The sequence below is a fragment of the Rattus norvegicus genome, chromosome 10 (genome assembly GCF_036323735.1).
Source record: "Rattus norvegicus strain BN/NHsdMcwi chromosome 10, GRCr8, whole genome shotgun sequence".
Taxonomy (NCBI): Eukaryota; Metazoa; Chordata; class Mammalia; order Rodentia; family Muridae; genus Rattus; species Rattus norvegicus.
Window position 1 is genome coordinate 44,744,355 of NC_086028.1, and position 14,266 is coordinate 44,758,620.

A 14,266-nucleotide genomic window follows, 5' to 3' on the forward strand; every position below is an offset into this window, starting at 1 on the left:
TGGGGTGGGTAACTGAAATACTTTATTCTACATACTGATAAGACTTCATAGCATAGCCATTAGTATAATACTATAGTAAAATAGTGGTTACATTTAATTACATACCATATAAAACAGTTATATAATATATACTACTTATATACAAACTATACTGTATCCTACAGATACACATATATACATGCATACACTGTATGTACTAAATACTATATTATATGCTATACCAAGATACATAAATCTCTGAATACAGTTGTAAAAAGTCTCAACAAAATACTACAAAATTATATCTAATATAAAAAGACACATTCCATGCTTTAACCCGGAAAAGCAATGTTTTCACATTGTAAAGTCAATGTAACGCACGGCCTTCTCCAGTGTTTCATGTACCTTTCAATGAGAAATGAACTCAGTAGACTGTCTGCACCCAACAGTCTCTTTCTAGATGAGTTCTATCATGTCTTTAAATGAAAGTGGAAAAACTGAAGGTCTTCTGACATTTCTTACTCTCAAGACTTTTCTCCACCGTTCTTCTATGCTTCTCAGAGAGGAGTATAAAAATTGAAGCCTAACCTTATTACTTAGACCTACCGGCTTTTTTACCTGCTGGTCCTTTTTATGCCTTTGAAGAATAACACTGGAAATTTGAACATTTCCCCCATATTCCTTTTCCTAGCGTTTTACCTAGTGTGTTTTTTCCCATAATCTAAACCTGCGGCATCTGAAGCCTTACCTTTTTTTCTCACAAACATAGGCTTTCCTGTTGTTCACTCTGAACCTTTTCTGTGTCCTTTCTAAGAATTAAGAAAGCTCTGTTTTTCATATTCTCTACAGTCACTCTGATGATTCGTTGTCCAAGGAGTATTTAGTTTCTTTGATGACAAATGGGAAATGTGATATTTACCATATTTATTTGTACTCAAAAGACAAGTTTACTCAGGTTTACAAGGCAATTGTAGTGAGTGGTTCTCCAATGCTTTCATTAATAGCAATGCTCTCCAATATGAATCCTTTAACGGCTTTGAGGATACCTGGAAGAAGTGAAGGATTTACCACATTATCTGCATTCACAGTGTTTCTCTCCTGCATGAGTTTATTTGATGTGCTCTAAACATGCAGGGACTGTGAAAGGCTTTTTTCACACACCTCACATTTAAAAGGTCCATATCCAGTGTGCTTTATCACTTTGTTTAAAAAAGAACAAAAACAAACAAACAAAAACCTGTTAGAGAAACTAGGGATTTGCCAGAATTTACATTCATAAGACTGTTACGAATAACTTATGAGCCTGTTAGTAGTCAATTCTAACTGGAAGCAAAGGCTTTTCCACACCATAGTCATAGGCTTTCCCCCCACTCTGAGTCTGTTCGTGTTTCCTCATGCAAGTGGAGCAACTGAGGGCTCTAGCACCTTGTTCACATTTATGGGGCTTTTCTCCGGTCTGAATTCTGCCGTGCATTTGAAGAGAACTGGAAGCACTGAACCACTCACCACACTGTTTGCATGGATAGGATTTTCCCCCAGCATGAGCTCGTTCATGTTTTCGAATGAAAGCTTTACCACGTGGTTTACAGGTATAGGGCTTTTCCCCATTATGACTTCTTTCATGATTATGAAGTGAAGTGGAGGAACTAAACCATTTATTGCATTGTTTACATTCATAGAGCTTCTCTCCAGCATGAGATGTTTGATGTCTTCTAAATACACTGGAAAAGGGAAACACTTCTTCACATACACTGCATTTAAAAGGTCCATTTCCAGTGTGCTTTATCATGTGTGTTCGAACACTTGTAAGAGAAAAGAAGGCCTTGCCACACTGTTTGCATTCATAGGGCCTCTCCCCAGTGTGAGTCCGTTCATGCTTTCGAAAGGAACTGGAACAACTAAAGGCTTTCCCACACTGTTTACATTCATAGGGCTTCTCTCCAGTGTGAGTTCTCTCATGTTTTCTTAGGGAACTGGAACAACTGAATGTTTTCCCACACTGTTTACATTCATAGGGCTTCTCTCCAGTGTGGCTTCTTTCATGAATTTGAAGATAACTGGGACAGTTGAAGGCTTTCCCACACTGTTTACATTCATAAGGCTTCTCCCCAGTATGAGTTCTTTCATGTTTTCGGATGGAACCAGAACAGTTAAAGGCTTTCCCACACTGTTTACACACGTAGGGCCTCTCTCCGGTGTGAGTTCTCTCATGCTTTCGGAAGGAGCTGGAATGGCTAAAGGCTTTCCCACACTGTTTACACTCATAGGGCTTCTCTCCTGTGTGAGTTCTTAAATGGATTCTGAACTCACTGGGGAAATGAAAGGCTTTCCCACATAGCATACACTTATAAGGCTTACTCCCAGTGTCCATTATCATGTGTCTTTGAATACTCATAAGAGAAATGAAAGAGTTCCTATACTGTGTAAATTTATATGGCTTCTCAGAGTGTTCTTCACTTTCATATAGGTTGCATCCAGAGTTGGCTATGATGTGCCTATTAAGGAATGAACAACATATGAAGATTTTTCTAGACAAGTCACATTTCCCATGGTTTTCCTATACTAAGTACTTTTTTTTTTAAGATTAAGATTTGTAATCTCACTGAAAGTTTATCCACATTGATTTTTATGATCTTTACTTTTACAGAATCTACCATAGGACTTCTGTACAAAAGGCAAGCACATCGTAAAGGTTGCTGAATTTCTATTCAGTAATGTCTTAGACTTACAATATAACTAATTTAAGAGAAAGTCCAAGTGTCTTGGCATGTCTTAATTATTAGAAAGTAGATGAAATCATCTTTCTGAAACATGGATTCCCAAAAAATCAAAACATCATTGACCTGGGGGTGGGACAAATAATCTAGTAACCAATGTTACAGCTGTGCTTATCTGTTTGGTATGTTTACCAAAGCTCACAGACATGCTAAATCCCTCAAGGAGTATCTTACCGTTTATGAATTCAGATTACCTTAGATTAGTCTCAGGACTTTTGTCCTCATCCTCAATGTTTTGGTCTTCCCACCCTTTCTCTAAAACATAGACCAAGGAAAAGCACTGTTAATTATGAACTTCAAAAGATTAATAGCAATTTTGAGATTCACTATATACTAAAAATCATATCCATTTACTCATAAAAGTAGTTTCTTTCCACCATTAAAATTGTTAAAAAAAATTCCCAGGTGTTTTTGTTTTAATTAAGTAAACAAATGTTAGGCTTAAGAGAGGGGTTAGCAGTTAAGACCACTGACTGCTCTTCCATAGGACCAGGGTTCAATTCCCAGCACCCACATGGCAGCTCTGTCTGTAACTTCAAGATCTGACACTCTCACAGAGACATATATGCAGGCAAAATACAAAGGCACATACAATTAAAGTATATTTAAAAGAAAGAAAGAGATGTTATCATTCTTACCTATAGAAGTCAGGTTCCTAAAGACTTCCTCCATCACATCTCTGTAGAGACTCTTCTGGGAGGGATCCAGCAAAGCCCACTCTTCCTGGGTGAAGTTTATAGCCACATCATCAAAGGCCACTGAGTCCTAAAACATCACACAATGTGTATTAGAGGCTGGGCAAAACTTATACCACTAGAATCTATACTCTAGGGGTAGATGTTCGTGTGATTTTGTGATTTCCGAATATTCATTCCGTCATTGGTCACCCAAGAGTTTATTTTTATGTTTTCAGTTGTCCACATGCAGCTGTACTAATAATATAATTGAACGGAGGCACTCAGGAAAGCAATGGCAGATTAAAAACATGCTCCACATTGGTAAATCCAGGGAGTAAGATGTGATTCTTGGTTATCTCTAGTTTATCACGGTATAGTACATCTCCTATCCATGTTACTAACCAAATCCTGCTGTCTACTCCTCAAAGTGATGTTAATACTTGTACTGTCAGAGTTCTTTTTTTTTTTTTAATTTAATGTATATGAGTACACTATAGCTGTTTTCAGACACACCAGAAGAGGGCATCAGATCCCATTACAGATGGTTGTGAGCCACCATGTGGTTGCTGGGAATTGAACTCAGGATCTCTGGAAGAACAGTCAGTGCTCTTAACCACTGAGCCATCTCTCCAGCCCCACTGTCAGAGTTCTTATGGTTAGAAGTAAATTCAAGGGGCTGGGGATTTAGCTCAGTGGTAGAGCGCTTACCTAGGAAGCGCAAGGCCCTGGGTTCGGTCCCCAGCTCCAAAAAAAAGAACCAAAAAAAAAAAAAAGTAAATTCAAAGTTGGACCTTTGCTGGTGTACCAGGGACCCAAAAATTCCAAAGGTCCAAGCTTTAGAATGACTAAGAACAATTAGAATCCTGGATGACCAGCTTATAGGAATTCAAAACCAGTGCACAGTTTCACTTGGAAGCATAAGATACTCAGAAAACTACCAAGTCCCAGACAAAGCAGTAAGACCAGTGCTTCCTTCCTAATGCCAAAACCGGCCTCCTAATGCAACAGCAATCGCGGTCATGCAGTACAGGGATGGCACAAACAGCATCACTATGGAACACCCACAGAGCCCAGAGAAAATGAGGTCAAGAAAATGGCTTTGGGCTGCCCATCCTTGTTTTAATCTGTCTCTGACATGCTGTGATGTTTGTATGTGGTTGTCCCAGAGAGTAGCAGTGTTTTGAGGTGTGACCTTGTTGGAGTAGGTGTGGCCTTGTGGATGTGGGCTTTAATATCCTTGTCCTAGGCTGCCTGGGAGCCAGTCTAACACTAGCAGCCTCAGATGAAGATGTAGAACTCTCAGATCCTCCTGCTCCATGCCTGCCTGGAGGCTGCCATGTTCCCACTTTGATGATAATGGACTGAACCTATGAGCCCGTAAGCTACCCCCAATTAAATGTTGTCCTTTATAAGACTTGTCTTGGGGCTAGAGAGATGGCTCAGTGGTTAAGAGCACAGACTGCTCTTCCAGAGGTCCTGAGTTCAATTCCCAGCAACCACATGGTGGCTCACAACCATCTGTAATGGGATCTGATGCCCTCTCTCCTGGTGTGTCTGAAGGCAGCTACAGTGTACTTATATATAATAAATGAATAAATCTTTAAAAAAATTACTCTTGCTCTTCTTTCCCTTTTCCCCTCTTCCCCTTTGTCCCTTCTCTCCCCATTCCCCTCCCTGCTTCCCTCCACGTGCTCATGGCCGACTTTACTCCTCTCTCATTAAACCTTTCCACATGGAAAAAAAAATAAAGTTTTCAAAAGTACCCAAGTATAATGTGAAGCTGAGAAAGTTCCACGCATCCCAAGAAACTCTAAGGACAAAACCCCAACCTGATTTTGTGTTAAAGGAATACCCAAGCTCCCATCCCCTTGAAAGGTAAGCTTTTACTATGCCTTCTAACTTTTCTGTTTTAGTTTATGAAATTCACAGAAAGATGTCAAAACTGGTTCAATAAATAATAACAAGCAACACAAAAAACGCATGAGCAATGCAGTCTCTGCAAAAACAACTTCGTTTTTGTAAATAGGGGTTGGAGATGGCTCAGCATTAAAAAGTGCTTGTTACTCCTGCAGAGGACCCAGGTTTAATTCCTAGCACCCACAAGGCAGCTAACAAACCACCTAGAGTTCCAGTTCTAGGATTTCTAATGCCCGCTTCCAGCTTTTAAGGTCATTTCATGCAGGTACACAAACTTTTTAGGAGTGGGGCTGTGAAGGCTGGACATGGTGGCACATACCTTTAATCCTAGCATTCAGGAGACAAAACCAGTTAGAGCTCTGAGTTGGAGGCCAGCCTGGTCTACATAATGAGACTTTGTCATTTAAATAAGTTTCTTTTAATTTTAAAGAAAATGTTTGGACAGTATTTTCATTACATAAATGGGCACAGTTGGCCAGACAGTGATGATGCACACCTTTGATCCCAGCACTCAAGAGGCAGAGGTAGACAGAGTTCGAGGACAGCTGGGGCTACACAATGAAACTCTGTCTCAAAACACACACACACACACACACACACACACACACACACACACACACACACACACGAGACAAAGAAAAAGTAAACAGCTAGTATTCAATAAACAAGAACAGATAACAGAAAGTGGGGAAACTGATTTTTCAGTTATCCTATATTACAATTGTCAAATGTCCATTTTAACACCAAGAATAGCGAATGAGGAAAAAGATTTGAGATAAACTATCTTTGAGAAACCAGACACTACAGTCAATAAATGCTACACTCACTAAAGAAGATGTTTTAAATGATCGTCTGCCTTTAATATGTGTAACATAAAACAGATGGCCAAATCCCTTACATAGGGAAAAACTTCTAGAATTAAAATGAAAAATGGAGAAATCCATAATTACAGTTAGAAATAACAAAATACTCCTTTATCAGTGATTGACAGCTCTGAATGGGCAGAAACGCAGTAATGGTAAGTGTTATTCAATGACATCAACCAGAATTTCAGGGATGTTGCTAGAACACTTCAGTCAACAGCAAACTAAATGACAGACCACACTGTGAGAGAGCAAACACACACCAACAAGCACACAACGTCCACAACACACATGGAAGCACTAAATAGCAAGCAGTAACAGAAATGCAGTGAGAAGCCTCCAAACTGGAAATTACATCACAAAGTGCCAAATCACGGGTGGACAAAAGAGGAAGTCTGAAGGAACCTGAATGGTTCACGTGGGGGGGGGGGGGGACTTAAACTGTGGGATACAGTAGAGCCAGCACGAAGGGAAAGTTTAAAGCATCAGATTCACTTCAGCAACTTCAGTGACGCAAGGTATCAACCCAGGGAATCTGAGGAGGTGCCAATCAAATCAAACGGGGTGGGGTGGGGGGTGGAGCCATGCCATAGCTGTTAGAAGTGTATACCACCTGATTGGGTGTATTCCTACACCCAATCAGGGAGCGCACAGCTCCTGTAACCCCAGTTTCAGGAGGATCTGAAACCGTCTTCTGGCCTCCACAGGCACAGTACTGGTGCACAAACTCTTGCATACATATAATCAAAATAATTTAAATTGAAAATAAATGATATATCTTTAACAAAAAAGAAACCAAATGAGCCAGGGCTACATGAGACCCTGCCTCAAGAAGTAAAACAAAATTAATAAAAACTGGGCATGGTAGTGTATATCTTAAATCCCACAGAAAGTTCCAGGCCAAACAAGGCTACATAGTGAGGCCATATCTTAAAAATAAATAAATAAGCCAATTAATTGAGTTAACAAAATGGTTCAGCAGGTACGGCATTTACTCTAATGCTGGTGGTATGAATTCAATTTCTAACTCCTACACTTGCCCTCTGACTTCACACACACCGTGGCATGCAGGCTCTGTTGTGGCAACTTGACACAAGTTAGAGTCATCAGAGAGAAAGGAACCTCACTTGAAGAAATGTCACTGTGAGACCCAGCTGTAAGGCAGTTTCTCAATTAGTGATCAATAGGGAAGGGCCTAGGCCATTGTGGATGGTGCCACCCCTGGGCTGGGGGTCCTGGGTTCTATAAGAAAGCAGGCTGAGCAAGCCAGGGGAAGCGAGCCAGTAAGCAGCATCCCTCCATGGCCTCTGCATCAGCCCCTGCCTCCAAGTTCCTGCCCTGCTTGAGTTCCTGTCCTGACTTCCTTCAGTGAAACAGTGCTATAAAAGGGTAAGCAGAACAATCCCTTTCTATTTCAATTTGCTTTTTGGTGGTGCTTCATTGCAGCTATAGAAACCCTAACTAAGGCACATGAGAACAAACTCATGCAAATAAATAATAAAAATGAATCAAATGAAAATAACGAACTATAGCCAAAACTAGCTATTTGTAAACACACTTATAATTGACAAGTCTATACTTAGGCTTAAAAAGGAGAAGACAAAGGAATTACTTAGACGATCATTTTAAATCCTATCTTACCATAGCACATCTTTCTAACCCCAGCTCTCTCAAGACTGAGACAGGTGGATCAGAGATAGAGGCCCACCTGGTCTGCATAGCAAGTAGCAGCCCAGTCAATGTTCCATAGCAAGACCCTGTCTCAATGACAACAAAGCCACTTTACTAATTTACAAGTTCACCTACCATACTTTGTGGGAATGTATTCATTTTCTACAACATCAATGGGAAACTAATGTTTTCTCAATATTTTAGTCTAGGCCCATATGAGCCTCCCTCACATCCCTCCCCCCAATAAAAACATCTCAGAAATGTTTTTGTATATGCTAGGGGAAAAAGAGTTAAAAAAAATCAGAGAAAATGAAATTCTTTTTTGTTGAAATCTACTTCTTCCTAGCTTCAAGAATAGTTCACCTTGCTGGGTGGCACAGCTTTAATCCCAGCACTTTGGGAGGCAGAAGCAGGTGGATCTCTGAGTTATAGGCCAGCCTGGTCTACAGAGTGAGTTCCAGGACAGCCAGGGCTACACAGAGAAACCCTGTCTTGAAAGAATATATACCTTACTCAGCTCTGAGTACATTTCATACTTACTAAAACCTGAGATTTAAATAAACGAACGACTTCAAGATCAAGACATTGAGTATAGAAAAGGGGCCGCTCTGAAGAACAGAAAGACCTGCCAGGATCAAGTGCCTGATAAGACTGTTCGCTCACCCTAGTGCTGCTGAAAAACTCACAGCCACACCTCCTCAGGAGACACCAGACTGACTCAAACACTGTCTCAGCTTTCTGTCCCACTGCACTCTTGGCGAAGTTTTCTTTCTAATCCTTTGAGAGAAGGTTTTCTCCCCTAACAACTGAGAGACTCAACATGGCAGGAAATGCTACTCTGAGGCCTCATTCGCCAGCACGTAATAAGCTTAGGGGGAGATGTCCCTAAGAATTAACTATTGAGCAGGAGGAATGGCTAAGTTCCTGAGGTCCTGAGTTCAATTCCCAGCACCCACATTATGTCTCAACCCATCTATAATAAGATCTGCTGCCCTCTTCTGGTCTGCAGGCATACATGCAAGTAGAACAATGTATACATAATAAATGTGAATGAATGAATGAATGAATGAATGAATGAATCCTTTAAAAAAAAAAAGAATTAACTATTGAGGTGATGACTATTCCAGGAGATTCCTCCAGCTTCAGGGCCTCCAGCTGCTCCTTCCAGATGTTTCACCCCAGACCTCAGTCTGGTGTCTAAGTGGTGATTAAAGGTCAACCTTATGCTAGAACATATGGCAGCTATAAGAAACTTGTCAGCATCTGGCAGTCCTGAAACCTGGGACCATTACTGACAGGAAATGGAAAAATATTGTCTGTTTCTATTTATTTAGCAAGGAAAATAAACAGTAATGATTGTCACTTTTTAAACCTTACTCTAGTTGGCATTTGAGAATACTGGGAGTGAAACTGCTTTGGAAGGGCTGCAGAGATGGCTGGGTGGTTAAGTGCATTTGCTGTTCTTGCAGAAAACTGGATGGAGTTCAGTTTCTCGTAGCCGCTTTGGAGCAGCTCATAACCACCTATATACCTTTAGCTCCAGGGAATCTGACGCTCTTCTGACTTCCTCAGACACCCACACATGTGTGTGTATCCACATACATCCACAAATGAAGGCGGGATGAAAACCCGGCATGTCGGCCTTCACTCCGCTGACCTCCTTTATTTTGGTTCAACCTAAGCATGTAATGACTCAAGTGGTGTCTGTCTAACCCACTTCATCTTTCAAAGCTGAGGTCATAGGGATAAGTTATGGTCCTTAACCTGCACTCACCCAGGATTCACAGAAGCAGAAGCTATCTCCAGAGAACCACCTAGTCCGCTCCAGGTCTTAAAAGAGCGGAGACAATGATGGGCGGGGCCACACTTTGCATGAGGCTGCTGCTATTAAAGCTTGTTTCTGGTCTGGCCTTCCCCTAAACCTAAAAGCTCCTGTCCAAAGGCCAATTGGGGTAAGAGTGTCACTAGACCCTTCATCTGTCACTCTTGCACTGTGCTCACACTGACGAAATCTCCACTCTCGGGTTTTCCCTACTAAACAACCATCTGTCTAACTCGGTGTCCTGAGACTAGCTGGGGGTCGGCCCTAAAGACTGGAATTTGAGGGATTCACTGTGAACACTTGGAGCAGTAAATTGAGAACCCACTTTCCAAGCCTCAGGAAAGCTTAGCCATGGCGGGCGGGAACCCACAACCAGAAGCCAGCGCTCCAAATCTTAAGGTGGGTCGGCCATGACGCCCCAAGACCTGAGATGGGTCGGACAGGCCGCCGCGGGGACAGATGGGAAGCGAGGGGACCCAGACCACGCAGGACCCGGGACAGCACCGGGATCCGGCCGCAGACTCAAGCTACGGAGGCCTTCCCTGCGGCTGGTCCTGATTGGATGGAGCCAGCGTCGGCCGGAACGCTCACCATTTCCGAATTTCTGCCGTCCCGCGTCGTCTGCACCGCATAGGGACACTAGCTACAGCGGAGCCACCTTACACAACTGTGAGCTGGAGAGACAGAACCTGAAGAAACAGAACCTGAACAAGAACTAAACAGTGAAAAGAACCAAACACCGCGAGAGTAAAGCAACCTGCCCCGCCCCCGCTCCAGCTGCGTCCTGATTGGACAATTCCACTCTGATAGACAGGGGTTTGGACACGCCCCCAATCCCTGAGGGACTTAGGATGTAATCCAACACCCGACTGCGAGACAGAGACAAGATTTCTCTGCATTCTAGCAATGGCCCTGCCATTATACTTGGTGTACAGAAGACATATCCATGGGGTAATAGCGTAGATATATACATACTATTCACAACTGGAAATTTCTAACATGACAATTATTGTAAATTTTTATTGTGAATACATTGAGACGGTCTTGGGTAGCTTGCCTCAAATATAGTTTGGGCCAGCCTTGAACCCTTGATCTGCTTGCCTCCATTTTTTGAGTTCTGGGAGGACACGGGTGCCGTTATGCAGGTTATAAAGCACTAGGGATCCTGCTAATGACTTCCTGCATTCTAGACAAGGACTCTGCTAACCGAGCCACAGCCCTTATTTTAAACATTTAGATGTCAAATTCTTCCTAGCTTGAGAAGTGTGATGGGTATTTTTGGTTGTCACCTTGGCTACATCTGGAATTAACTAAAACCCAGGCGGCTGGGAATGCCTGTGAGGAATTTTTCTTGACGCCATCATTTGGGGTCAGAAGACCTACCCTAATCCTGAACCGCACCTTGATGACAGGTATATAATGGAACATGGAAGAAGGAAGCTTTTGCTTTTTACCTGTTTGCCTTCTCTCTCACTGGCAAGTCTCTCTATCCTGCTACCAAAGCATTCCTTGGCTGATATTAGAACCTACTTCTTTAGGATTCCAATGTACACTGATGACCAACCGAGACATTCAGCCTCATGGGTTGCATAACTATACGATCCCTGGGCTCTCTGTTGGGGGACAGCTAGTATGGAACTAGCTGAACCACAGCCTGTAAAGCACTCTCCTAAATTATATATGCTATCAGCTCTGTTCATCTAGAGAGCCCTGGCTAACACAAGGGGGCAGCCTGGGCTTTAAAAGGGAAGGCCACCCTCTAAGATAGTAATGGCTAACAGAAGTTAATGAAGGATCACACCTATAATTTTAAATTTTCTGGAAACCACATTTAAAAAGTTAAAAGGAGCAGGTACAGTTTGTGAGTGTGGTGGCAGAGGGGCTCGGCAACTGGTCTCCAGCAGTCTTCGACAAACCAAAGAACCCAAAGCCTTGTTGCAAGGAGGGCTGAAGAAATTCTTCTGTCTGAAGTCACCATTCATGACTTGACGATAAGTGTTCCAAGTCAAGAAACATGGTCCAAGTCCTGCAGCTGCCCAGAGGCTGGAGAACAGTTTTCATTTCTTCGGACAGGGTGTCCTGTAAGCCTCACCAGGCATTCTATAACCAGCATGGTCCTCCTGTTCTTACCCTCCAGTGCTGAGGTTAGAGGCTGGAGTCACCTTGCCCAAACAGGCAGGAGGACCTCAGACAAGTCCCCGCACCTTAGAAGCTGTAAAAAATTACACTTCTCCCAGAGTTGCTGGATTATTTTGATATTTGTGTCTGTCATAGGTAGGATAAAAAGACAGGAGACATTACAGTGATGTGGGAAAGGAAAATAGTCTATTGTCCTGACATTCTGGCTTGCCTTTTCTGCTGAGAAACAAAAACAAAAATAAAAACAAAAAACAAAACAGGATATTTTAGATTCCACTGAGGACACCCAAATGGCCTATAAAGACATACTGTGTTTTCCAAACAAGAAACAAATTGTGTTTCTTTGGGACTAGACAATACTTTCTTAAAGACATTTCAATAAAGGATATTGAACAGTAAATAAACTGTGTTTACCTAGGGTAAAAATTATGTATAGGGCTGGAGAGATGGCTCAGTGGTTAAGAGCAGTTGAAGTAAAAACTTAAGGGTTCTTTGGAAAGTCGGCCGGATGTGTGTTGCTGGGGCAAACACATGAAGGAATGTTTAGCTGAAGTGGACAGAGATAAAAGGCTAAGGCAGACTCGTGAAGGAATTTTTTTTTTCTTTTTCTTTTTTTTTTTGGAGCTGGGGACCGAACCCAGGGCCTTGCGTTTACTAGGCAAGCGCTCTACCACTGAGCTAAATCCCCAACCCCGTGAAGGAATGTTTAACTGAAGTAGACACAGGTGAGAAGATGTTCTGCTAAAGCAAGCATGCGGAAGGACATGTGATGAAGGATTCTTTGCTAACGACATGCATGTATTGGTCCACCTTACACTGTATAGCTGAGCTCCATTTGGAACTCCATAAAGAGAAACACACCGGAGCAGCGCTTTGGAGATCCCGAGGATCTGTATCTTGCTTCAACAGTGTTTGGACGGAACAGACCCGGGGACTCCCACTTTATTCACTTCCAGCCGCCTTACAAGTCTCTCCAGTCGCAGCCTCCGGGACCATCTCCTTGCCGCCTTCGGCTCCTAGGACCAGCCAGCCCCGTCTTCGCCGTTAGCTCCATACTCCGGATCAGCCATGACCTCTCAGATTCGTCAGAATTATTCCACCGAAGTGGAAGCTGCCGTGAACCGCTTGGTCAACTTGCACCTGCGGGCCTCTTACACCTACCTCTCTCTGGGCTTCTTTTTTGATCGGGATGACGTGGCTTTGGAGGGTGTAGGCCACTTCTTCCGCGATTGGCCGAGGAGAAGCGCCCGAGGAGCGTCTCCTCAAGTTGCAGAACGAAAGCGGGGGCCATGCACTCTTCCAGGATGTGCAGAAGCCATCTCAAAATGAGTGGGGTAAAGCTCTGGAGGCCATGGAAGCTGCCTTGGCCCTGGAGAAGAACCTGAACCAGGCCCTCTTGGATCTGCACGCCCTGGGCTCTGCCCGCACAGACCATCACCTCTGTGACTTCTTGGAAAGCCACTTCCTGGATAAGGAGGTGAAGCTGATCAAGAAGATGGGCAATCACCTGACCAACCTCCGTAGGGTGGCAGGGCCACAACCAGCGCAGACTGGCGTGGCCCAGGCATCTCTGGGCGAGTATCTCTTTGAGCGCCTCACTCTGAAGCACGACTAGGCCTCTGTGCCTTCCAAGGGGCTCCCTCCTCTGCTCTGCACCGACCGCCTCAGCACCTCCACCCGAATGAACCTCTAAAGCCACTAGGCAGCTTTGTAACCGCCCTGGAGCCTCTCCCAAGTCTTGGACCAAGTAAAAACAAAGCTTTTTGAAACAGCGAAACAGCGAAGAGAGAGAGAGAGAGAGAGAGAGAGAGAGAGAGAGAGAGAGAGAGAGAGAGGGAGGGAGGGAGGGAGGGAGGGAGGGAGGGAGGGAGGGAGGGAGGGAGAGAGAGAGAGAGAGAGAGAGAGAGAGAGAGAGAGAGAGAGAGAGAGAGAGAGAGAAACGCACCTAAAAAATCTGGTGGTGGGGTTGGGGATTTAGCTCAGTGGTAGAGCGCTTACCTAGGAAGCGCAAGGCCCTGGGTTCGGTCCCCAGCTCCGAAAAAAAAAAAAAAAAAAAATCTGGTGGTGTGCTGCAGTTTCTTGTGAACTAGGGCTGATTGGCAGAGTGATGTCAGCTGAGGCAAGACTCATGGAGGGCACGTGATGTTTGGAGAGCATATAAAAAGAACTTGACAATGACAGCGGCTGAACTTGGTTTGCTTATAGAATTAGTTGTGCTGCACTTGTGGGTCTCGAGTCTTTGCTGATCTTCACTTCACTGAGAGAGGCACAACTGAGAACTTCCGGCTCCTCTCCTGGTCCCTCCTGCTGACTTGAGCTGAGGCTGAGGCCTGGCTGTCTCTGCTAGGTAGTGCCACCGCTGCTAATTCGTGTTGGCTATCCCGATGCTATCGAACTGGACTGCTGGTGTATTCATTCAGG

General features: G+C 43.6%; 1 protein-coding gene and 1 pseudogene across 2 annotated transcripts; one reads left to right on the top strand and one right to left on the bottom strand.

Annotated features, from left to right (window-relative positions):
• Zfp867 (zinc finger protein 867) lies at positions 1–10,410 on the bottom strand. 2 transcript variants are annotated; one of them, NM_001109677.2, is made up of 4 exons: positions 10,298–10,410; positions 3,395–3,521; positions 2,951–3,011; positions 1–2,474 (listed from the first exon to the last, which is right to left on the bottom strand). In NM_001109677.2, exons 1-4 carry the CDS (start codon positions 10,298–10,300, stop codon positions 1,286–1,288), a joined length of 1,380 nt encoding a protein of 459 aa, NP_001103147.2. In that variant the 5' UTR covers positions 10,301–10,410; the 3' UTR covers positions 1–1,285. The 2 variants fall into 2 exon arrangements, with proteins under 2 accessions (NP_001103147.2, XP_063124294.1); XM_063268224.1 differs by lacking the exons at positions 3,395–3,521; positions 10,298–10,410 and having other exon boundaries at positions 2,931–3,011.
• A 2,276-nt stretch (positions 10,411–12,686) lies between these two features.
• On the top strand, positions 12,687–13,603 carry LOC108352088 (ferritin light chain 1 pseudogene; annotated as a pseudogene).
• Positions 13,604–14,266: the final 663 nt, after the last annotated feature.

What these genes read in the sequence shown, in the direction of transcription:
- Zfp867 (NM_001109677.2), bottom strand. An exon ending in TAGGAACCTGACTTCTATAG is followed by an intron (nt 3,012 to 3,394) that starts GTAAGAATGATA and finishes TCTATGTTTTAG; the next exon opens with AGAAAGGGTGGGAAGACCAA. An exon ending in AGTCCTGAGACTAATCTAAG is followed by an intron (nt 2,475 to 2,950) that starts GTAATCTGAATT and finishes ATTCCTTAATAG; the next exon opens with GCACATCATAGCCAACTCTG.